This window comes from Heterodontus francisci, chromosome 23, assembly GCF_036365525.1.
Source record: "Heterodontus francisci isolate sHetFra1 chromosome 23, sHetFra1.hap1, whole genome shotgun sequence".
NCBI classification, from domain to species: Eukaryota; Metazoa; Chordata; class Chondrichthyes; order Heterodontiformes; family Heterodontidae; genus Heterodontus; species Heterodontus francisci.
Window position 1 is genome coordinate 55,980,262 of NC_090393.1, and position 26,482 is coordinate 56,006,743.

Below are 26,482 nucleotides of genomic sequence, written 5' to 3' on the forward strand. Positions count from 1 at the left end.
AATGAAGTGTGCAGGAGAGTATGCCAGGGGTAGCACCAGGTATACCTAAAAATGAGATGCCAGTCTGGTGATGCGACAACACAGGACTAATTGCATGATAAACAGTGGAAGCAGCATGCGATAGGCAGCACAAAATGATCCCACAACCAACAGATCACATCTAAGATCTGCAGTCCTGTCACTATCCAGGCGTGAATGGTGGTGGACAATTAAACAACTAAAAGGAGGAGGAGGCTCCACAAATAGCTCCATCCTCAATAATGGGGGAACCCAGAATATCAGTGCACAAGACAAGACTGAAGCACTTGCAATCATCTTCAGCCAGAAGTGCTGAGTGGATGATCCATCGTGGCCTGCTCCTGAGGACCCCAGCATCATAGATGTCAGTCTTCAGCCAATCCGAGTCACTCCACGTGATATCAAGAAATGGCTGAAGCCACTAGATACTGCAAAGGCTATGGGCCCTGACAACATTCCGGCAACAGTGCTGAAGACTTGTGCTACAACTAGTTTCAGTATAGCTACAATGCTGTCATCTAAAAGCAGGGCAAATCCAACCTGGCCAATTACCGCCCTATCAGTCTATTCTCGATCATCAGCAAAGTGATGGAAGGAGTTGTTGACAGTAAAGGCCTGCTACCCGACCCGAACCCGACGGTTGGAGCAGGAAAGTCGACATTCTTACTGATTTCAATGATTGCCTGATCTGTGTGTGTTGGCAGGAGGGGGTATCCACAGCGCAGCAGGTGGTGAAGCACCATGTGGCTGACCACAACCTCAAGATTTCCCTCCTAATCTGTGTATGCCGAAGATGCGGTCAGTTTCAGAAAGTAATGATGGTGAATACCGACAGTTTTCTACTGCTCTCCCCGCAACACCATCCCTCACCAACCCCCCACCACCACCACCCCACCCCCCACCCCCCAACCGCAAAATTCAGGAATGCAAAAAGAAATGAAGGACTTCACACTAGCATTAATTAAAGGAATCATGAGGAACAAAAAGTTGCAAATACATTACTCGGTGTTGTCTATAGGCAACTAGTGGGAAAGATGTAGAGGGTCAAATTTGCAAGGAAATACAGAGAGGCGCAGGAATTATAAAGACGTTATAATGGAGGACTTTAATTATCTGAATATAGACTGGGATAGTAGTAGAGAAAAGGGCAGGGGGGTGGGGGGGCAGAAGTTGCTAGAGTGTGTTAAGGCGAATTTTCGACAGCAGTATGTTTCCAGTCCAGCGAAAAAGGAAGCACTGCTAGACCTGGTTCTTGGGAATTATGTGGGCCAGCTGGATTCAGTATCAGTAGGGGAACATTTATGGGACAGTGATCATTGTATCATGAGGTTTAGGTTGGCTGTATAAAAGAACAAGGAACAATCAAGAGCAAGAATAATTAACTTGGGGAAGCCAACTTCAATGGGGTAAGAATGGATCTCACCCAGATAAATTGGAATCAAAGCTTGGCAGGAAAAACAGTAACTCAGATGATTGACCGCCAACAACCACAACCATCTTCCTTTGTGTTAGGTATGACTCCAACCAGCGGAGAGTTTTCCCCCGACTCCCATTAACTTCAGTTTTTTTAGGGCTCCTTGATGCCATACTCGATCAAATGCTGCCTTGATGTCAAGGGCATCTCACCTCACCTCTTGAGTTCAGCTCTTTTACCATGTTTGAACCAAGGCTGTAATGAGGTAAGGAGCTGAGTGGCAGAACCCAAATTGAGAGTCACTGAGCAGGTTATTGCTAAGCAAGTGCCGCTTGATAGCACTGTTGATGACACCTTCCATTACTTTACTGATGATTGATAGTAGGCAGATGGGGTGGTAATTGGCCAGGTTGGACTTGTCCTGCTTTTTGTGTACAGGACATACCTGGGCAATTTTCCACATTGCAGGGTAGATGTCAGTGTTGTAGCTGTACTGGCACAGCTTGGCTAGGAGCGCAGCAAGTTCTGGAGCGCAGGTCTTCAGTTCTATTGTTGGAATATTGTCAGGGCCCATAGCCTTTCCAGTGTCCAGTGCCTTCAGTCGTTTCTTGATATCACGTGAAGTGAATTGAATTGGCTGAAGTCTGGCACCTGTGCCTGTCAAGGTGACTAGATCTTAACTTTTATGCATCTGGCTCCATCCAATCTGTTGCTGGAGATACCTGCAACATCTCACATTTAGCACTGTAAGGCAAGGGGCATTACTGAGGCATTCTATCCACAGAGAATCAGCTTAATCACATTCCCTCTTTCCTGAGACAGGCAGGCAGAGCGAGTACAAGGCTTGGATGGACCACAGGCCTCCCCATGGTGCATGGTGCCATTGGCAGCATACACATTAACTTGCATATGACTCATGTGAACTCAACAATTTCAATGAGTATAGGCCCAACCTGTTCAACCTTTCTTCATAAGATAAGCCCTTCATCCCCGGAATTAGTCGAGTGAGCCTTCTCAACGACTTCTAACGTAATTATAAACTTTTTTTCAAATAAGGAGACTAAAACGTCCCTACTTTTATAATAAAAACAAAAATTGCTGGAAATACTCAGCAGGTCTGGCAGCATATGTGGAATGAAACAGAGTTAACGATTCAGGTCTGCGACTTCACATCAGAACTAATGAAAGGCCACAGATCTGAAACGTTAACTCCGCTTCTCTCTCCATAGATGCTGCCAGACCTGCTGAGTATTTCCAGCATTTTTTGTTTTTATTTCAGGTTTCCAGAATCTGCAGTGTTTTGCTTTTATTTTCTACTTTTATACTCGATTCCCCTTGCAATAAATGCCAACATTTCATTTGCCTTCCTAATCACTTGTTGTAGCTACATACTAATATTTTGTGATTCATGTACCCAGTACGCCCTGATCCCACTGTACCACCCAGTTCTGCAATCTCTCTATTTAAATAGTGTGCAGACGTTCTATTCTTCCTGCCAAAGTAGACAAGTTCACATTTTCCCACATTATATTCCATCTCCCAAATTTTTACTCACTCACTTAACTTATCTATATCCCTTTGTAGACTCTTTATCTCTCCTTGACAACTTACTTTCCTTCCTATCTTGGTGTCATCAGCAAATTTAGCGATCATATCCTGCATCCAAGTCATAGATAAAAATTGTGAATAGATGAGGCCCCAGCACTTATGCCTGTGGCACTCCACTAGTTACAGCTTGCCAACCCAAAAATGACCCATTTATCCCTACTCTCTGCTTCCTGTTAGCTAACCAGTCCTTTATTCATGTTACCCCCTACACCATGTGCTCTTATCTGATGTAGTAAACTTTGATGTGTCACCCTATCAAATGTCTTTTGGAAATCTAAGTACACCACATCTACAGGTTCCCCTTTATCCACTTTGCTTGTTAATTCTAAAAGAGCCCTAATAAATTAGTTTAACATGATTTCCCTATCAGAAAACCATGTTGACGCCGTCTGATCACATTAGTATCTAAGTATCTAAGTATCCTGCTATAACCTCCTTAACAATAGATTCTAGTAATTTCTCTATGACAGATGTTAGGCCACCTGGCCTACAGTTTCTTCCTTTCTGGCTTCCTCCTTTCTTGAATAAAGGTGTTACATTTGCTATTTTCCAATCTGCTGGGATCCTTCAAAATCTAAGGAATTTTGTAACCAAAGCTTCTACTATCTCGGCAGCCACTTCTTCTAAGATCCTGAGAATAATTGAAAGATCTTTCTCTTCTTCAGTGCATAGTTGGTATCTGACCTTAGGAAGGGCATCGTGCAGGTGAACTCTTGTTATCCAGCAGCCTTCATGATTCTTTCATTCTGCAGCAGTCCACAGTACCACCATATTTGGCCCACCATGGCACGGCAAAGGCTGGCTACTGGGTGATACCAGTAACCTTCACCGGATCTCCTGATCACCAACAGTCTCCCACTCCCACCTTTCCTATATCACTATTCCTATAGCCATCACATCACCCTCTTTCTGGCAACACAGAAATAAAAAAACACCAAAAATACACATTCCAATCTAATTTTATACTTTCAATCATAATGTACAAAATATGATGTATGAAATAAACTAATCACCCTGTCTATTTCCTTAGCATCTGTCTCCCATGTGCCTTTGCTTATCCTCGTGCTCCTACGAAGTGTTTCCCACTCACTGCAGCATGGCTGATGGAAAGTTGTAGAACCTGAGCATAGAAGACTGCAGATAGCCTTGTGGATGACTTCGAGCTGTTCTGGCCTCAGACTGTCCCATCTCGACATGGGCTGCAACAGTCTGGGCGGGCTGGCTGGCAGATAACACTAAATACACCAAAGGTACTAGCAGAGTGGAAGGTGGGAGCAGGAATGCTGTCATCCTGACAGAAAATAGTAGGTTGTTCTTCAATGGAGCCCGGAGTGGTGCCTCTGCAATCCTACTGATCCATTAGAGAGCAGATTGATGGACTGCAGTGATACCCTGAAGTCACTTAGAACGGTGGTATCCAAAGCTATGATGGCAGCAGTTTGAGCTTTCTTTATTCATGGCATGCGCGCATCACTGGCAAATCCAGCATTTATTGCCCAAACCTAAATGCCCTTGAGAAGATGGTGGTTAGCTGTCTTTTTGAACCACTAGAGGTGGTGTGGTGATGGTACACCAACCGTGCTGTTAGGTAGGAAGTACCAGGATTATATCCCAGCAAGGATGAAAGAAAGTGAAATATTTCAAAGCCAGGAGTAGTGTGTGACTTGGAAGTGATGTTGCCCCCATATATCTGCTATCCTTGTCCATGTTGATGGCAGAGGTCAGGGATTTGGATGTCTTTATGTGTTGCTGCAGTGCATCATTCCGGGTTCCGTGGAAGAACAACCTACTATTTTCTCTCAGGATGACAGTATTCCAGCTCCCACCTTCCACTCTGCTACAGTCTATCCTGTGTATAGAACACATGGCAATCAATTGTCTATTCATTCGGAATGCTTTGAGCAGGTTTTGTTTATTAATTTTGAAAATTCAATTTAATTCGCAGACGTAAAGGTATCCGTTCATATTAAAGAACAACGGGATTCAGTCGGAAACAACATTGGAACTGGCAAATTTCCGAATTCTGGTAAGAAAACAGCCACCATAGTATAAAGAGCAGAACAGTTATTTTCCAGATACTACACTTGGAGTTTCAAATCTCAAGGAAATTCAATGCATTTTACTCCAGTTGAACAGAAGGCACCAGAAAGTCTCGAAAATCGTTATGTTGTTGATCCGTCTTTCGTTCTTAAAATTATTTTTGTGAGGATTAAGAAGCTAATATTTATATATTCTTTAACATCGCTTCACTAATCATAAATTGATTTTGTTGTGTTTCCACTTGGAATGAATAACTTCAAAAGACTTTTCTCGTGCAAACTGTCATTTAAATCACACAGTGAATAGAACAAGAAGTCTACTTTGTGTTACTCTTTCAAGTATTACAACCACGTCAGAAAGGTGTCTAGGGGTCCCTTTCAGTCTTCGCCTGGTCTTACTCTAACAGGGTTTTATTTTTAAACACACTGTGTTTTGAACTCCCCCTTGGTGAAGCCTTATTCACTGCTTTCCAATTATAAGGTAAATAAATGAGCACAAACAGGTTTTCTTCGGTTTAAAGAAGAAAGGTGAAATTTATTAAAACTTAAACTTAAACTCTAATTCGGTTGACGCCTACGGATACACGATGCTCTCCCAAGTCAGCATGCATATGTGATACACACATGAAAATAGAGATAGAAAAGAGCAGAAGAACGATAAAGTGGAGAGGCTTGAGGCAATATCTGAAGAACTTATTATGGTTCTTCGAGCTCACTGTAGAGTCCTTGCTTGTAGGTAATTCTTACTTTTCATTGGGCCCAGTATTCTTCTTAAACCTTGTTCACTGTATGACACTTTTCTCTGTTGGGGTTCATGTGTCTTCAATGGATTCCAAAGCTGATGAGAAAGAGATGGGGGCAGACAGGAGAGAGATGTCTTCAATCCAGGAGCCAGGCGCTTTCTGACTTCAAATGCTGTTTTCTTCATTTAAACCTCTCAGTTCAAAACTCTGCAACAGCCAGTTAGTCATGTGACTAAACTGGTCTGAGCACATCCCTTCTGTGTATTGAATGGGAGCAGGGACTGGTTCCTTTGTTCCAACACTGTCTGCTTGGTATGCAAAAATGTCTTTCCGGCCAGAGGCCTGGCAATTCCTTGTAATAGGCCATCTTTTCTTCCCACCAACTATTTGAAGTTTAATGTCCATCGGGCGAAATTAATGTGTCTCATGCTTGGCAGGTGGGGGCTTGCATGACACAGTTTACGGCTAAATTAACGAATTAGAAGGTGGTTCTCAACTGCACGGAATTTTCATTTCAATTCCCATATAAACATTTTGAAACTATTTCTTCACATTGAAGTTGTCAATGGATATTTTGTAAATGTTCTATGTAATGCAGCACGTAACATGGAATTTTAGCTTTCTAAAATGATATAGCAGAGAACGAGGTCCAATCGACTCATCGTGCCTCTGTCGGCGCACTGGTGCAACTAGACCACTAGTCTCACGCAACCCGCCACTTCCACCACCGCCCCCCCCACCCCCACCCTCCCACTCCCATTCATTCTCTATAGCCCTGCATTTTTCTGTTGAAATATCCAATAACCTGTTGAAAGTTATGACTGAATTTGCTTCCGCCACACTTTCAAGCAATATATTCCAGGTCACAGCAACTCGTTAAGTAATAAAATGTTTCTGCAAGTCACCTGGTTCTTTTGCTAATTGCCTTAGCTCTGTGTCCCCTGGTTACCCATCCTTCTGTCACTACAAATAGTTTGTCCTTATTTATTCCATCAAAACTGTTCATGATTTTGATCACCTCTATCAAATCCCCTCTTAAACTTTTCGATTCCAAGGAGAAAAACTCAGCTTCTCCAGTCTCTCCACATAACTGAAGTCACTCATCCGTGGCACCATTCCAGTAAATCTCATCTGCACCCTTGACAATACATCAGCTGAGTTTTAATACAACCTTTTTGCTTTTCTTCGCCATGCCAGTAATAATAAGTCCAACGACCCCATAAGCTTTTTCAGTAGCATTTTGGACTTGAATTGTCACCTTCAAGATTTGTATACACAAACCCTAGGTTTTTCTTTTCCTGCACCCCGTTAAAATTGTATTATTTAGTTTATATTGCCTCTCCTCATTCTTTATACCAAAACGCATCACTTCACATTCCTCTGTACTAAATCTCATTTGCCATGTGTCATCCCATTTCACTACTCTGCCAATTTCTTCCTGAGGTCTAATACTATCCTCCTCATTGTTTACTACATTTTGGAGTTTTGTGTCATCTACAGGTCATCATTATCTATCAGAAAGATTAATGGTGATAATACTGACCCCTGGGATAGAACACTGTATACATCCCTCCAGCCTGAAAAACAACCATTCACCACTGCTGTCTGCTTTCTATCCCTCAGTCAAGTTTGTATCCAGTATCTAAATATTGGTGAGAATGATGGTTCCTCTGGGGAGTGCAGCCTCAACCAAGCCCAAGGCACCACGCTGGCTCAGCTGTACAGAGCAGCAGCAGGAAGATTGGGAAAGCAATAGTGATAGGAGATTCTATGGTTAGGTGCATAGACAAGCGTTTCTGCGGCTGCAGACGTGAATTGAGGATAGGATGTTACCTCCCTGGTGCCAAGATCAAGGATGTCACTGAGCAGCTGCAGAGGACACTGAGGGGGGTGGGGGGTGGTGAACAGTCAGCTGTCGTGGTCTGTATCAGTGCCAACTACAGAGGTAGAAAGAGGGATGAGGTCCTGCAGGCAGATTTCAGGGAGCTAGGAGAGAAACTAGCTAGCAAATTCAAAGGTTTTAATCTCCGGATTATTCCATGAGCCACGCATGAGTGAGCATAGAAATCAGAGGACAGAGAAGATGAATACATTGCTGAAAAGATGGAGCAGGAGGGAGAGATTTAGATTAATGGGACATTGGGACCAGATCTGGGGGAGATGGGAGCTATACAAGCCAGAGGAGTTGCACCTGAACAAAACCGAGATCAATGTGTTTGCAGGGTGATTTGTTGGTGCTACTGGAGAGGGTTTAAACTAACATGGCGGGGGGGGGGGGGGGGGGGGGTCATGTCCTGGTTTGCATGATGTAATGAGTTGTGTGCCTCAAGGATCAATGCTGGGGCCTCAACCTTTTACAATTAATAAATGAATAATGATCAGAGAACTAGAAATGACTTGGATGAAGGGACCGAAGGTATGGTTGCTAAATTTGCTGACGATACAAAGATAGGTAGGAAAGTAAGCTGTGAGGAGGACATAAGAAGGCTACAAAGGGATATAGATAGGTTAAGTAAATGCGCAAAGATCTGTCAAATAGAGTATAATGTGGGAAAATGTGAAATTGTCCATTTTGTCAGCAAGAATAAAAAATACACATATTATCTATTTGGTCAGAGATTGCAAAACTCTGAGATGCAGCGGGATATGGGTATCCTAGTGCCTGAATCGCAAAAAGATTAGTATGCAGGTACAGCAAGTAATTAAGAAAGCTACGAGAATGTTATCATTTATAGGGGATGTGGAGAAAGGGTTTTGCAATCCGGTAGGAAGCGCGAGATTGCGGAGCTGTGAATTGAGGATGCGGGGTTGGGGAGAGATGGAGACTGTTGTTCAAGGGATGGGTGCATAAGGTGACACAGAACGTCGAGGGATAGGCGAGAGAGGGAGACGGGGGTGGGGGGGGGGGGGTTGAGGGGTGGGGGTTCGGTGAATGGGGTGGAAAAGAATGGATGGGTGACGCGGGATAAGGTTCAGAAGAAGAGAGGGAGATTGGGGAATGGAGATCAGGGAGATAGGGAGGCGGGTGGAGACAGCCATCACTTATCCATGAATTAACTAAACACTTTTGTGGAAATGGTCAAAGAAGTATATGATTTGCTCCTAGTGCTCTGTGGCTATACTTCGGACATCACACAAGGTGTTAAAATGAAAAAAAGTGGAAGAACGTTATTCATCTTATGCTATGGAGCCAGGAAGGTGTAAGCACATGCTAGTTTGCAAACTTCCCATATACCATTTTTGAAGCAAGTGAGAAACTATTCTAGAATCCAACAATGTTGATAACAATTAGAACCACTGTATTCTACATAATTTAACAATATGCAGGAAGAACTATTTCGTCAGAGGATCATAAAGGCCATTTGCAACAGTGCGAAATGAAAAGTAGCAAGAAGAGGAACATGAAAAGGGAGAGACGGATGCACAGCTTAGAAACTGGTAGAGAAATCGCTGACTCACAGGTCTTTCACTGAGCATGTGTACAAGGGTATTATGTCAGTTGTCCAACTGTGGTCAAACATACTGTGCAGTGTTTTATTGGCTACAGAATAAAGTCATTGTTTACCATCATGACCTACCGCTAGAGACCACAAGTGGTCCCTTTACTATCCCTTTCTTGCTTGCTTCACGTTGCCTCCGAGAGCAGAGATCCTCTTTACCCTCAAAATATACACGTTCCACTGTTGCAGCTCTGTCAGCAACATATTCAGCATTTCATCACAGGGAGCAATTCTAGCGCTTGGTATTTAGCGACACATCACGTTCTTTCCAGCAACCAGACAGCACAATCACCGATAATTGAAAGGAGCAACAGCCCTTTATGTGCTGCTGCCTCCATCCTGCAGCCGCTTGCAGCTGTAGCTCTTCCTCCTTTAGAACCACTGTATTCTACATAATTTAACAATATGCAGGAAGAGCTATGTCGTCAGAGGATCATAAAGGCCATTTGCAACAGTGCGAAATGAAGAGTAGCAAGAAGAGGAACATGAAAAGGGAGAGACGGATGTACAGCTCAGAAACTGGTGCATCTTTGGAGGAAGTGTATTAAAATCATCTTACTCAGATGGCCACACCCAATCTGGCGTGGTCAGCTAGCCACTCCACCTGCTCAGCCCCTCACTCCATGACCACGAGCAACCTGACTCCTGCCGTGACCGTGGACCGCTTTCTCACTTGATGGCGGATTGAGCCTTCAGTCCCTTCACTCGAAGAAAGCTGCCCAAATGAGTCATTTCCAGCATTTTCTTCACAAAAATGCACATATGTTGTTGTTTTGATTAATAAAACAAATGTTAATGCCATTATCTTTTCAAAATTGTTTTACTGGCCCCCTATTTAAGACAAAAATTGTAATGTAGCCCCCACGTGAAAAGGCTGGACACCCCTACTTCAAGCCTTTAAAGGTTTGTGTTATGTAAACCCATTTTAAAATGGCACATGTCACTTAGGGAATGTCTCGATTTCTGTGCTCTGGCACACATTACTTTCACTTGGAGCACAAGCCCAGTGACATGTCGACGGTTGCTGGACTTTCACCTCTATTTAAATGTCGCAATTCTGCTACTATCCATTTGATTTGATTTGATTTAGAGATACAGCACTGAAACAGGCCCTTCGGCCCACCGAGTCTGTGCCGACCATTAACCACCCATATTATACTAATCCTACACTAATCCCATATTCCTACCACATCCTCACCTGTCCCTATATTCCCCTACCACCTACCTATACTAGTGGCAATTTATAATGGCCAATTCACCTATCAACCTGCAAGTCTTTTGGCTGTGGGAGGAATCACATTGTTACAGAACTTGTTATTGAGGGGAAAACGGGCAGGAAAATCTAAGGAATCTCCAAAAGTTGGCACTATTAGTTCCTCATGAATACAACAGTACGGTGTATGAGGCTGAGTGATATTAGCAAAAGGAGGATACTGCTGACCCATATAAAATAGTTAGTAAATACAGTATAATGGATAGTTTTTATAAACCTTAATCTGTGATGAACTGTCTACGATTCCTTAACGAAATCTATGCTGTATTTGCAGGTTCAAAAAATGTCAGGGAAGACATAGTAAAAATGTATTATATTTCAATGACCCTTAACTTTTTTTTGGCTGCGATTTGAATTAAAGGACGAGTTTTCTAAGTATGTCAAAGATCGGTAACTGCAATGTGCATTATTTACTATCCAGTTTGAGGGCAGATAACCTGAGTGGCCAATGTCACTTGAAAATTGTCTGTAGCATATAATTACATTGCTTTAAAAAGTGCACTTTTGTTAACAGGTAATAGATTTGGCTTGGACATAAATTGGTTAGTCTGGAGTACAACCTTACAGATAGTGATTAAACATTTTGTAACTGAATAATACATGTAATAACAATCACTCAACCTTTTGCAGAAAAGATTTTTGTTTATAATTATCTTGCCAGAGCTGAATCAGAATCAATAGTGATAGACTGAGATATAGACATGAGTGAATTTCATAGAATCACTTTATTGGAGGAACTGAAGGGCGCTGTTTATTTGGAATTGTGTTTATTTAATTTTATTACTCGCTTTGGTGAGCAAATGACATTTTGTCCATGAAGATGCTGTTGTTTCTGTATTTCAGAATACAGGACCTGGCTTCACAGTCTGTCGAGATGAATAAACTAGTCTTGGCTACCTGCTGTTAATCTCTCTGTCCCTTCCTGTTCCACTCTGCTTATCTGTTTTACAGTACTGTTCTGAAGTATCGTCTGCTTCACCCTATAAAATTCTCCTGATTTGGAGATCACTTCCCTTTTGTTGTTGCTCTGTCTTCAGATTCATATTACAAGCAGGTGGAGACGTTGCACAAACAGAGACCATCACAAGATGTCAACAGAAGTGTCAGAAATGGTCTTCCTATTGCTGACTTTCCTACTGCCTCACCTCAATGACGACATTAACAATCCTCGCCTTGAGTTTTATAGTTTATTGGGTGAATTTTCAATCCTGACACAATGTGAATCCATTGAGATCATCCGATAAGGTCCATCTACAACCCTGTGGCGTGGTGTATCTAGCTGTATTCTGTCAGCAAAAGTAATTCACATTGGCATTGCATACTATTTTGTTTGCTCGCTAGCTAATACAGTCGTGCTGCTCTCCATTCATGTTTGTATGCTTAGCTACTTTATTTATCGAAAGAAATGTTTTTTAAATCGGACTGTGTTTTTATGGCATTAAGTTGGCTATACACTTTATCTCCAGCTTAATTGCCCCCATGTCCGTCTCTGAGTCAATAATGTTGTCAAATGTCCTGGTGCAACATGGTGCCTATGCCTGTTTCACTATTAAGCTAAGACTAAGACCCTAAAACTCAAAGCACTAAAAAATCACGGCAAACACGAGCCAATAAATTAAATGGTTACATTAACCATCAAAAAGCAGTGACCAATACATTAAATAATTACACTAACAGCTAAAAACCCGGACAAATAAACGAAATACTTACCTGTAACTTACCTGAGCCTCTGCGCACTCTTAGCTGACCATGGCGTCACTATTTGAGATGTTTCCCTTTGTCTAGTGTTTGCCGCTCTGTTCCTCCCGATACGTTCTGTTGCTTTCAGCTCTCTACCGATGTAAAATCTGCCCCTCCGCTTTTTAGCCATTTTCCCCTTTCTGTGAAGGTTCGTTGATGTTCCGTTGAGGTTGTGGCAGAAGTTCGGGAGAACTTTAAGGAAATTCCAGTTGCATTGGCCTGAATTTCCCTCTCAATATTGCCCTGCGCAGGCGGAACAGTAAAAAAACAATGATACTTAGAAGTACAATGTCCTGAATCAGAATGACAGAGGGGAATTCTCTCCGTTCTGTACCAATGATCAAACATCTGGAGGCGATGTTCGCTGCTTTAATCTAAGCAATGAAAGTGTTGTGATACGTTTTCGTCAAATATTCTTTATTTCTAGATTCCCAGATTACTAACTTCCAGAAACAAAACGCTGATTCCGTAAAGGATCTCAAAGCTTCTCTTTTATCCGAACTCCAGAGCGTGAAACAAAATGGTAAGAAACAAAATTGGTGTGTAAGCTGCTTTAGGTAAAAGAGGCGACCTTTAACTTTCTTATGGACCGTGCTAACCGGAACAGGAATAACTATATCAACAATTAAACATGAAAGACGCAAAATAATTGTGTTGACTTAATAATGAGGAAGTATCACTGCTGATCAAACTGTTCTTCTATTTTGGAAAGAATTAATTAATGAATTTTGTATCTTCAAATGTGTTGCGTATAAGGGAGAATTAAGTCATATAGTTGAAAATGGAGCCACATATCAATATTAACGGGGATTTGTATTAATTTAAATTACCACATTATGCTCAAAAATTTAGGTGACTTAACCGTGGCTGTGTGACTAATTATTTAGTGGTGTTTTTTTCGGAATACATCCTCGGTTTAAAACAGCTTTCAAAGGGCAGTCTGAGAACAGAGATTTGTGCAGACCTCCATTTCGCCTAAGTGTCATCGAGCGTTCTCTTCCTGTGATACCTAGGTACGGAAGCTTTGTCGCATTTTTATGACTTCATATTGGATGTATATCCAACGGAACTTGATAGTACTACAGAACATTGCCCTAAAGTCTTGCCACCGAACACGTCTGAAGCACCAATTTTACTATTACCCAGTGAAGAAAACTTTTAAATAGGGAACTCATAAGTAATACATACATGTCGATATAATATTTGTAATTATATAAGACAGATTTCTTTCGAGAAGCAAATTGATGAGCATGAGCAAATTAACTAGGAAATGTGCAGCAAGATTGCCTGAAATCTGCATAACTTTTTTCTTCCGGCACATGCGTTCTTGCAGATCACTGAGACAGTTGTGGTGTTGCATTCAAAGAATAAAAACTAGACTAAACATTAATGATCTTCAATTGACATTTATGGGATGCTGCGGGAAGGTAACAGGAAAATAGCAACTATTCTGAAGCGGCACCATCAATAATAGCATGCACTGTTCTCGATTGCAGACCATCACCTCGTGACGTGAATTTGAGCTTTATATACCGTTACATTTGCTCAATATGTTGATGTTGACTTATTTCAGATTAATAGAAGTGTTACTTTTTTATCCAAAAGGAGGCAACGTCAACTCAACTACTTTCCTTCATGTTCCACGTGTGCCGGAATGTGTCATTTGATGATGCCGGTCAGTTTAAACGTTGCCCTGCCGGCTAGTTTGCTAGAACCTGTGCAGGAAATAAATAGAAAGACATGGGTCAATTGTCATCGGCAAAAATTTACATCCTTCTAAAGGAGAAATTTGTATCATATTATCCAACTATTGACAGCGCATTAATGTTTCTTTGTATTTAGTCACAACAATATCTGACGAAGTTCAGAAGCTGGAAGAATCACTTTCAAGGCTCAGGCAGACTTTGCAGAAACAAGGTAAGGCAACAGTAGTTTATTGCCTACTCACAAAACTGGGCCTGAAAGTACACTGTGGGATACCAGCACGCCAACGTTAACGCCGTCAGCTGAAATTCGCCCTCCTCACCCGCTACTGTGGCAGCAAAGATGTTAATCCAATTATTCTGTGAATATATTCAGTCTGTTCTCCATAGAAGTGCCGGTCTGTTTCCAGGCCCAAGGCTGTGTCCTTTGAAGTGAAAGGATTTGGGTTTTTTCAGGCTGAAACAATGGACAAAAGTGAACTTTAGTTTTTATGCCTGTTTGTTGGTAATAAACAGGTACTGCCGAAAGCACCATATATATTTGAACACATTTCCAATATTGAAATTTGGCAAGGGTCCGGTATCAAAGGTGGCGGTGCGGGGAGTGCCGCATTAGTCGGCTGTAATACTGACAGTCGGGTATTCAGTTTAATTGAGTTCAGTAGGACAAAATACAGTCGTCTTGTGTAACGGGTGCCAGAAGAGATTCGACCTGTTTTGCATCCCGGTCATGTTTAATTTCTCCAATGTATTGGAGTTAAAAGGGGAGCTGGCTAACCCTGCAAAACGGACGTAAGTAATGAATGCACTACGCAACTAAGCCGTACCCATTGACTGCTTCTTGCAGCCAGCACTAGCAGTGGTGTTCATCGGCTGCACGCGGCAGCAGTCGGCACAATATCGAGAGTGCTGGCAATCCTTAAAGGCAATCTGTACTTCTTAAAGGGGAGATACACTGTGACTGCATGAAGTGGTGATAGTCATTGAAAGCTGAATCTGCACCCTGTGCAATTCATATGTCTTTACTTCACCCTCACATGCTTTGTACCATTTTACCTCACAACCACAAATCACAAATTAGACACACTATTCAACCATGACAGCCACATCAACCAAACATATTGCAGTAGACTCACTGATACATTTCCTTCTTTATTGCAGGAGAAGGCAATGCATAACAGCAGACAGCAGCAAAGAAATCGAGGAGGATAAGCATGCCTGTATATCTTAAACCCCATGCAGGAGACAGTATTGTCTGTCATGGGGAGGGGCATAGCTGAAGCCATGGCCACGAGAGGTACTGAAGCAATTAATGATGAGGGTATCTGCACATCTAATCCTCCTTCTCTCTTCCCAATTCTCCCTCATCCCTCAATCTTTCTGACTTAGAAGCTACAGATGGTGTAAGCATACACTTCTTATTTTCTCCTCTTCCCTCACCACAACCCACCCCATGTTCATTTATTATTTCAGATTCCCAATAACTAGAGCCTTCCTCGTCAGTGAAGGAAGAGGGAGAAGACAGTGAAGAGGAAGAGACACCTTGACTCAATCTTACACTCGTACCTACTGTCTTATAGACTGGCATTCTGTAACTTTTAGAGGCTGAAATAGAAAAGGAATTTGCACACGGTGAGACACTGGGCACAAGTGTGCAGGAGCTGGTGGTGAGGTGGTAGGGGGCAGGAGAACAATAAAGCAGATACCAGCTCACTGGAGGGCAAGGCCACACACTAGTTCTTCAGCAGCGGAGTCAGATCAGGATTTCAATGGGCCAGGCTACAGAAGAAGGTCGATGGGTATACATAACCAAATGCTTGGTGCACTGGTAAAGCTGTCAGAAAGCCTACACTCAATGTCAAGGAGCATGGAAGAGTGCAGCACAAACATGGTATAAGCTTATGTACGGAGCTTGGTGCCCCTGCTTTCCCAGCTGGAATAGGTGGTCACCTCCATCAGCACATCTGTGAAACCTGCCATGATGTAGCAGCTGAAAGCTAATGTCACAAATTCCATTGCAGCACAGACGGTCTGAGTGCTGTACTGGAAGGCTGTTGTCTTGCAAGCTCAAACAGTGCCATCATGGCTCCGTATGCCACTACTCAAAGGGGCTTTCGGGGTATCACAGCAGTCTAGCAATCTGTTCCGCAACAGATCAGCAGAATTGATAAGGTGCCACTCCGAGAGCGTGGTAGTGGCTTCAGGGAGCACAAAGCTGCTTTCTTCTCTTAGCATAACAGCATTCCAGCTGCCACAATTGCCACTCTGCCCTTGCTGTCAGCCAGCCAGCTCAGACTGATGCAGCCCAGGCTGAGATGCTGCAGTCTGAAGCTGGGTCTTCTAGATCAAAAGCTGCTCGAGGTGGGCTTCCAAGTCCATCTGCAATCTCCTCAATTGTAGGTCAGCAGCCTTCCACCTGGTAGCACCTGGTAGGAGCAAAAGGAAAGGCAACAACACATGGAAGACAGACACCAAGAGAATGTATAATGGGGATTAATTTATTTTTGTATGCATTATGTCCATATTGAATTTATAAATTTGGATAGGAATGTGTATTTCTGATGGTCTTTATTTATGTGTTGTCAGAAAGAGGATGATGTGCTGGTCACTGACAGAGGAAAGGTAAGAAGCATGGAGCTGTTGGTGAATGGGGAGGTGTGGTTGAGGTTACTGGTTTGCTCATTAATTATTTGATCACTTAGATCCCAGATATGTTTTAGCCACCCTTCCTGTTCTTCCACTCTCTGTTATAATTCCTCCTCCTCTACCTCCTCCTTCACTTTCTCCTCGTCTTCCTCTTCCTCTCCGGCTTCTATCCTGATATGTGGTGGCAGTGGCTGTTTACTTATAATGGCCAGGTTGTGCTATGCAGCATACCACCACAAATCTTGATAACTATACAGCTGAGTACTGGGGTCCTCCAGTGTGGTCCACGCTGCAGAAGCATTGCTTGAAAATGTCAATGGTATGCTCTATGATGTTCCTTATGTCAACATGGCTGTCATTGGAGCCATGCCCATGCCTGAGTTCCAGACTGGAGTCATGAGCCATGTCATCAGTGGATAGCATTTGGTTGCACACCAGCTACACATTGAGGAAGGAAACCATTTTGGATTATGAAAATGCTGAGTTCACATGAAGGGCAAAGCAGGCAATGTGCATGCCATCAATAGCATCGTGCACCATGGGGAAGCCTGCAATTCAAGCAAGCCCTTGTGAACTCTGCAACTGCTTGTCTCTATGACGAGAGAATGAGGTGAAACTGTTCTTGTTTTATAGAGCGAACCAGTGGCCTCCCTTATGCAGCAGTGTACTGCAAACTGCGAGATGTAGCTTGTATCTTCAGCAGCAGCCTGGAAGAAGCCAGATGCATAAAGGTTTAGTGCCACAATCACCTTGACAACCACAGGCAATGCATCCGTGCCCTATTTTGAGATTATAGTCGTTGCTACAGAAGTTGGCACATTTCAGTGATGACCTGTTTTGTGAAGTGATAAAGTTCATCATGGGAGTTGAGGTAAGTTCCCTAAAGACCCTTGGCATATATGACCACAACTTGTGAGCCCTCCTCCCTTCATCCTGCTCTGCGTGACCTTTCTTCATTCTCCTTGTCATGCTCAATTCCAAGAGGAAGGCCTACCAGGTCACCCATTTCTGGAAGCACCTTGTTTCAGCACAAGTTTTAAATTTAAAAAGTACTTCAACACCAGACAGACCACTCCCTGGAGACTAATCAACGTTTAAGCAAGTGTTGGAAACTCTAAAAACACATGCAATTACAGCAGAAGCCAGAAGAAATTATCCAGCAACTATTCTGTAAGTAGTTCATGGTCCCTTTAAATACTGTGGGAGGAGCGTGGTATTTAACATTATCATTAGCTGTCCGAGGTTAAAGACGGGGCGTAGTTGGAACATAACATTTGAAAATGGCAGTGCTGGTGTCAAATCAGAATTGCACACTGACGCCATGATTTTCTTTCTCTGCTTGCTCTCACTAGTTGTGCTCACACAAGCCCATTTACTAAGATGGTGTCTGGTACACTTTCTGTTGGAAGTGTGCGCGCACATTTGCTACCCCATTTTCAAGAATAGGAAGCTGCATGATTCCTCATAAATGGGCGTGACATAGCCCAATTTCTCTCCTATCATCTTTGCTGAATTAAGGGAGGGACGAATTTCAGGTGGTGATTTACGCTTTAATATTACACACGATTGTTTCAGGGTTTCTGTATTAACACTTGACCACTTTAGCCCTGGCAATCACGTTGATATATTTGTATAAACTGTTAAATGACATGACATATTTAAATTATGCATAAAACATTTGTTGCTACACTCACAAGGGTCAAACATGAAGGCCTTATCAAAATTGAGTATTTTTCAGTGTTAAAAGATAAAAGAAAGGAAAGAATGCATTTGAATAACAGCTTCTTAGCATAATGTGATGTGTGACTATTTTTACTTCATCATTACCCTTTACTTGATGCCATAGTATGAATGATCCTTGTGAAAGTGATCCAACCACAACGTGGCACAAACTGCTATTGATTGACATCACTCTGAGAATCCTACTCCAATCGTCAATGGTTTGGCTATTTTGAAAATAAAATCAAATCTATATGATAAGATGAAAATATAGTTTCCAATCATCAAAGTACAAAAATGTGAAGCGACAAGGTGAATTTAACTTGGTACCTTAACCGAATTGTGAGCACAGATCCAAAGAGCAAAGCTGCTTACACGTAGTAAGTTATGAATTGAGCATTTTCTATCATTGAGGCATGACTTTTCACCAAGATAGCGAATGGGATCTGGTTTTGTATAGGGAATAGTCATTTGTGAATTATTGAGGAAAATATGGAATCTATCATTACCGTCATGTTGATTCAAAAGAACTTGGGCTGGGTTTTTGTTACAGAGGAGGGAAACAAGATGAGTCTGGTTCTGGGTCAGAAACCTGCCTCTGGTGGGAAACTGATTCAGATTGAGATTTTCAAGTGCGTGAGGCCTTAATTGATGGAGATGGAATGCCTGTCCACTTAGATCCAGTGGGGTTGGGCACACAGGTGACTCAGATCAAGGGTGGGACTCATCTGGACTTCCACGGCAGCCATCACTGAGACTGCTTGTTGTCCTGAGGGAGTGATCTGCCTTCCACAGCACCAGAGGGAAGTGAGATGTCATGGGGGAACTGCAGGACTGGCACTTGGGGCAGGGCGGATCCTCACTTCATCGATGCTGACCTGAATCTAATGCTGGAGGCCGTGAGAGAGAGGAGGAAGGTCCTCTTCCCAGAGGGTGGCAAAAGGAGACTACATTGTCATACAGCAGGAACAACTCTCTGTTCAGTGTTACCACCACTGCCCCCTTTTCCTACTCCTCTCTTATCTCCTACTCCTCCCCCAATGAGCTGTCTCCTTCCAGGGCCTCACTGTACTCAAGGTGCACACTTCTCTGGAGGGCCATGTAATGGAGAGCACAGCAGACCATCACAATGATCGAGACCATTGCAGGAAGGTACTGGAGGGCACCATCCGACTGATCTAAGCACCAGAATTGCACCTTCACAAACCTGATGGCCTCCTCAATGGCTGGCCTCCTCAATGGCTGGCCTGCTGAGCAGGTGGCATTGGTTGTTTTTCCTCTGTGCCTCTGTCCGGGGCTCTCATAGAGGGGTAAGTTAACATCTCTTCAAGGAATTTCCTTTGTTCCCCAACACACTGTGGGGGATGGAGTGAAGCTTCGAGGCATCATGGACTGGCAGAGGAAGAAGGGGTTATGGCAGCTGCCAGGAAAGTGAGCACAAACATTGAGGAAGCTCTTGTTGTGGTTGCAGACTAGTTGCACGTTGAGGGAGTGGAAGCCCTTCCTGTTGATGGAGCTCACTGGCTGGTCACAGGGTGCCTTGATAGCCACATGGGCTCAATCGATGATGCCCTGCACTTGGAGGGATCCAACGATGGAGGTGAAACCCAGTTTCCTCTGTGCCTGCACAGGCCCATCTGTATCAAAGTAGATGTAATCCCCTGCCCTCTAGAACATGCCATCCATGACCTGCCTGATGGTGTACCGAGCTGCTGACTGTGAGATGCCACCTAGGTCTGCAGCTGATCCCTGGAATGACCTAGTTGCATAGAGATTCAGGGTGATGGCTGCAGGTAAAGGACTGCCATGGGGTTGCGAGGCCTCGGTTCATTGTGGATCAGATCACAAAGGTCCAAGACCATATGCCTTGATAGGTGCAGTCTCCTACAGCACTGGTGCTCCATCATTTGCAGGTGGCTGACTGCTGGGCAGTAGGCTTGATGTCTTTGCTAGTGCCTTCTTCCCCTTGCAGCCCCTTGCTGTGCTCCTCTGGCCTCCTGTTGTCCAGGAGATCCCATCTGCTGAAGCTCATCCTGGCTGCTCTGTCCAATGTCAGAGTAGCCTGTTCCCAACTGAACTCGATCAGTTGGGCATTGTTCATTCACCAGAGCTGTCCTGCCAACCCCAGGTGCTCAACTGATGCCAGCAGACTCGTGCCCCTCTCCAGATTCCTGCCACTCATCACTAAGAAAAGCAAATGTCACAGCTGCAGCAATGGCAGCTCTGTTGCACTTCTAGGGCAGCTGAGCTTCATTTTGTTCTTCAGCATTATTTTAGTCAGCCCAGTTTCACACATGGCGGGCTTCCTGTTCCCTACCTTTAAAAATCCCAAACAGCTGCTGACAAGTCTATTTATGAGCTCCACAATGAGCTCAACAGGCACTTAATTGGAGGCGTGTGGGGTTGCCCTTTCCGATCTCCCAGCATCCCTTTAAAAATGGCTTTGTGTTCCAGAGGCGACGGGACTCAAAGTCGACCTTCGAGAAATCATCTGCAAATCGAGCTCGCACCTGCTCCCGCAACCTTTAAAACATTCAGCCCCGTATGTGGCCTATTTCTGATGCCTCACATCAACTTCACCAGAAACTCTGGAAAAGCGGCATAAGCTGACGTTTTTAGTTGTTTATGCCGTTTCTCCGAGGTTTCCGATGAAGTCTCGATAATTCTGGGAATTTAAGTGCAAACGAAACTCAACTCGACGAACATAATCCACGATAAGATTGTTAATATTTTCCCTGCTTACTCAAACTTTCAGAGAATGGTGTGGGGCTTAGTTGGAAATTTAAGAAATTTCACAATGAAGGAACTGGGGGGAAGAGATGCTCTCCATAAAAATCGTAATCTGAAACAATTTAGTAAATGTGTTCATCAGGAATTCCTCTAGCTTGTATATCTCAGTAAACTTAAGTGTTCTGAATAGAAGACACTCGTGAATTTTCTAGCAGTACCGACCAGAGGAAATCTTGATGAGGTTCCTTATCATTTATCCGCACTCATTGATGCACCGACTTCTTGTTCCTACCTCCTGCAGTATACAGCCTATCAGAATAATTCCCCAGTGCCTAAATTTGAGCAGCAAGTAGAATTTTTCTGCCCAGGAGATGAAGCTCTTTCTTCCTCAGTTACTTGGAAAGTACCACATGAAATATATGCAGAGGAGAAGTCCTGGTCAGCTGGTTCTAAAGTTTGCTAAGCGAGATTCAGAACTGTATGAAAGAGGCAAATATAATAAGAATACAGAGATGCCTATTGGAATAGAATATATAGTTATCAAATGAAAGAGGTATATGAAAGTATAAATCGCAATAAAATTGCCTGTGTAGGAGATTAAAGAGGATGAAATTAACAGAATAAAGCACAACATTATTATGGTGGGCAGCACAGTGGATCAGTGGTTAGCACCGCAGCCTCACAGCTCCAGCCACCCAGGTTCCATTCTGGGTACTGCCTGTGTGGAGTTTGCAAGTTCTCCCTGTATCTGCGTGGGTTTTCGCCGGGTGCTCCGGTTTCCTCCCACAGCCAAAAGACTTGCAGGTTGATAGGTAAATGGGCCATTATAAATTGCCCCAAGTATAGGTAGGTGGTAGGAGAATATAGGGACAGGTGGGGATGTGGTAGGGTTATAGGATTAGTGTAGGATTAGTATAAATGGGTGGTTGATGGTCGGCACAGACTCGGTGGGCCGAAGGGCCTGTTTCAGTGCTGTATCTCTAAACTAAACTAAAACTAATTAGTCAGAGTTTTACAGCACAGAAACAGGCCCTTCGGCCCAACGCGCCTGCGCCGACCATCAAGTACCCTTACAATCTAATCCCAGTTTCCAATAAAATCATCGAGGATTATTATTAATATTAACAAATGTAATGATTGGTTTTACAGCTGGGAATCACTGCCCGGAAAACTGGATGATATTTGCTGGGAAATGCTATTTTTTTTCGCTGGTTAAGGTCAACTTTGAAAATGCAAGACGAGCTTGCCAATCAAACCAATCGAATCTCGTTGTGATTAACAATAGAATTGAACAGGTATGCTACGTATTCTCCTTAATACTATTTCCATGTACCATCTGAACATAATTCTACAGAGATTTTCACTTAACGTTTTACCTATCATTCTGCTGGGGAGAAGTTTTTCGCTTCTGGTTTTGAGAATGCTCTTGGAACTATATTTGTGAACTTCAAATTCTTTGATGGGATAATTGTTCTTAGTTGCTTTATTACGCATATATTTTGAGTATTTAGTCATTTTCTCTGATCAAAGTAAATAAATGCTACATTCAAATATCTTGAAATAATATATTCTCATAATTCCAGAGAGAAATACATCTTTGTAATTCTAATAGTTATTTAGGAAGCCAAAACATGTGCTTCTATGAGTAAATTGTACTGCAGAAATTAGTTACACAAAGAACACCAACAGTGCAGTCATAGGTCTGTTTTGCTATTGAGTGTCAAAGATCCCCAGTTTGTACAAGCAGAAGGATGGTTTCACACATCAAAGGTAGCGGTAAGGTTGGTGAGCTACAAGCACAAATAGTCCTGTGGGAATATGATGTAGTGGCAAGAAGGGAAATGTGACTTAAAAATGGTGAGGACTTGGCACTTAATAGTCAAGGATGCAAAGTGTTCAGAAAAGATAGGGAAGGATAAAAAGGAATAGAAATAGAAAATGCAGGAAATAGTCAATAGGCCTAGCAGCATCTGTGGTGAGAGAAACAAAGTTAATGTTTCAGATCGATAACCTTTCATCAGAACTGAGTAAAGCTAGAAATGTAATGGGGTTTGAGCAAGTGAAAGGGGGGATGGTGGGAAGAAGAGCAAAAGTGAGGTCTGTGATATGAGAAGAGATTAAATGACAAAAGGTTTCATGGTGAAAAGCCAAAGGGAGTGGTAATGGGACAAGTAAAGAAACGAAAGATATGTCTTGAGGTGGGAATGGCAGGATTGCAGCCATACTAAGGAATTAAGAAAGGAACAAGAGCAAAAACCAAACCAGCAAAAAAAAACACAAAACAAAATGGGAGCAGAGGTTGTGATCTACAATTGCTGAATTCACTGTTACGTCCAGCAGGCTGTAAAGTATCCAGTTGAATGATGAGGCGTTGTTCCTTGAGCTTGCATTCAGAACACTGCAGCAGGCCAAGGACAGAAAAGGTCAGAGTGGGAGCAAGATAGAAAATTATAATGGCAGGCGTCTGGGAGATCGGGGTCACGCTTACAGACTGAACAGAGGTGTTCCACAAAGCAGTCACCCAGTCAGTGTTTGGTCTCCCTAATATAGAGGAGACCACATAGTGAGCAGCAAATACAAGTAAATCGCTGTTATACTTGGAAGGAGTGTTTAGGGTCTCAGACGGTGAGAAAGGAAGAGGTAAATGGGTAGGTGTTGCATCTTCTAACCATAATATCCCCACACAGCTAATAGATGCAACAGCAGTCCATTTACCTCCTCCCTTTCCACTGTCTGGGGCCCCAAACCCTCCAGGTGAAACAGAGATTTACTTGTATTTCTTTCAATTTAGTATATTATATATACTGCTCACTATATGGTCTCCCCTACATTGCCATTTGCACCTCCTATGGACACCTTTTTGTTTCTCTGCTTGAACCATTACCATTCCATTTCGCTTTTCACTATGAAACGTTTTGTCATTTAAGCTCTCTGCCCTCCACCCTACCACAGACATTCCCTTATGTCCTTCTTCCCACTCTCTCTTACCCCGCCCACCCACCACCCCCCCCGCCCTTTCACTTGCTTAAGCCCTATTACATTTTTAACTTTTCATAGTTCTGATGAGAGGTTATTGACCTGAAATATTTACTGTTTCTTTCTCCACAAATGCTGCCAGACCTGCTGAGTATTCCCAGCACTTTTCTGTTTTTATTTCAGATATCCAACATCAACAGTATTTTGCTTTTGTATTAAGGAAAAAAGGGAGGTGGGATGGCAGTACTGATTAGGGAAGACATTGTAGTATTGAAAGAGAGGATGTCCTTGAGGGGGCAAAGACAGAATCTATTTGGTTAGAGTTGAGAAGCAAACAGGGATGATCACACTACTAGGGGTATTCTACAGGCCTCCAAATCATGAGAGAGAGAGATAGACTAGCAAATCTGCAGGGAAATCACAGAGATGTGCAAGAACTACAGGTGATATTGGGGGACTTTAATTACCCAAATATTGATTGAGAAAATGTGAAAGTAAAGGGTAAAGAGGGATGGATTTCTGAAATGTCTTCAGGGGACCTTCCTTGGCCAGTATGTTCTCAGTCCAACTAGGAAGGAGGCATTGCTGGATCTGATGCTGGGGAATGAGGTGGGCCAAGTGGACAAAGTGTCAGTGGGGGAACACTTGGGTAAGACTGATCATCATATCATCAGGTTTAGATTAATTGTGGAGAAGAGCAAGGAACAAACTAAAGTAGTATATCAGTGGAAGCAGAGATAGTAAAGGTAATGGATAGGATGAAAATTGATGGGCAGGATGTACTGGAAAGGCTGGCTATGCTTGAGTGGATAGGTTGCCTCGTCCAGATGGCTTGCATCCCAGGGTGCTAAAGGAAGTGGGGGCAAAGATAGCAGAAGGGCTTGCCATAATCTTCTAATCTTTCTGAGATATAGGGGGGGTGCCAGAGGATTGGAGAGTCGCAAATGTGACACCCTTATTTAAGAAAGAATATAAGGACATTCCTAGTAACAACAGGCTGGTCAGTTTAACATGAGTGGTGGACAAAGTTTTAGAAACAATAATTCGACACAAAAAATCAACAGGCACTTAGACAGGTTTGAGTTAATCAAGGAGAGCCAGCACAGATTTGTAAAAGACAGATCATGCTTAACTAATCTAATTGAATTTTTTGATGATGTAAGAGAGAAGGCTGATGAAGGGAAATCAATGGCCATTCATTATATGGATTTTAAGAAAGCGTTTGACAAAGTAACATGTAAAAGGCTGGTTAACAGTTTGAGCTCATAGAATAGGAGCGCCAGTGTAAGCTTGGATTTTTTAAAAATGGCTTATGGACAGAAAACAGTGAGTGGCAGTAAATTAGTTTTCAGACGGGAGGATGATATACAGTGGTGTTCCCCAAGGTTCAGTGCTAGTTTCACTGTTTTTCTAGGATTTTGGAATACAGAGTAAAATTTCAAACTTTGCTGATAATACCAAACTTGGAGATGTGGCAGACATTAAGGATGGTACAAATCGACTGTGTTATGAAAGTGCTTCCATTTTAAAAATATTTTTTGAGGACTCGTGTTTTAGAATTGTGGAAATAGATTCATTTGTAGGACTGAAGAGATTCCGTTGATGTTGGACTTTGTTTTTTTTTAAAGTCACTGGAAGGATTTTGGGACTTGGTTTAAACACTTACTAGAAGTCACATGTCTTCAGTTAAATAAATAACAGGAGCCTTAGTGACTAGGGGGAGTTGTTAGAGAAGTGGCAAGTCAAGATTTATGGTGGTCAAGAGTTGGTTTTGATTTGGATATTGTTGTGTCATTTGGGGGTCAGCCTGCTAAGGGAGAAGACACCAGTTCATCTTTTCTCCAACTCGCTGAGAAACCATGTAAACCCAGTGTGATAGCTGAAACCACTGATGACACATTCCTCCTGGAAAGCCTGCCAGACTAACCCTCAAAGTGTCCTGAAAGAGAACTGCTCCAAAAAGATCCCTGTGACAGTCATCTATGTGTATTTGGAATGCCAAAATAAAGGGGCAACTGATATCATTCCATATCTTCTTTTCCTTAAAGAATTAACACGTATTTGGCCAAAGGTTCTTTGTCCTTTTTTGTAAAGCGATATCTGCAGAGAAAACCTCTTTTTTATTCTTTAACCAGTCAGGGTGTGTGTGTGTGTGTGTGTGTGTGTGTGTGTGTGTGTGTGTGTGTGTGTGTGTGTGTGTGTGTGTGTGTGTGTGTGTGTGTGTGTGTGTGTGTGTGTGTGTGTGTGTGTGTGTGTGTGTGTGTGTGTTGGGCTAAGTTAGAAGGGAACTTTTATATTTCAATCTGTGTCTTAATGCTTTGTATCTTTGCTGAATACGTATTGTTTATAATAAACTGATAATTTTGTTGTTTC

The 26,482-nt window shown here is 42.8% G+C and overlaps 1 protein-coding gene across 2 annotated transcripts in view; it reads left to right on the forward strand.

The window, feature by feature from the left end:
- LOC137383019 (CD209 antigen-like protein E) overlaps nt 1-26,482 on the forward strand; it is a 50,592-nt gene that overhangs the window by 10,536 nt on the left and 13,574 nt on the right. For both annotated transcript variants that reach the window (XM_068055609.1, XM_068055608.1), the window contains exons 3-6: nt 4,986-5,066; nt 12,763-12,858; nt 14,178-14,252; nt 22,283-22,428. In XM_068055609.1, coding sequence (XP_067911710.1) covers nt 4,986-5,066; nt 12,763-12,858; nt 14,178-14,252; nt 22,283-22,428 — 398 coding nt within the window. The remainder of the gene's footprint in view (nt 1-4,985; nt 5,067-12,762; nt 12,859-14,177; nt 14,253-22,282; nt 22,429-26,482) is intronic.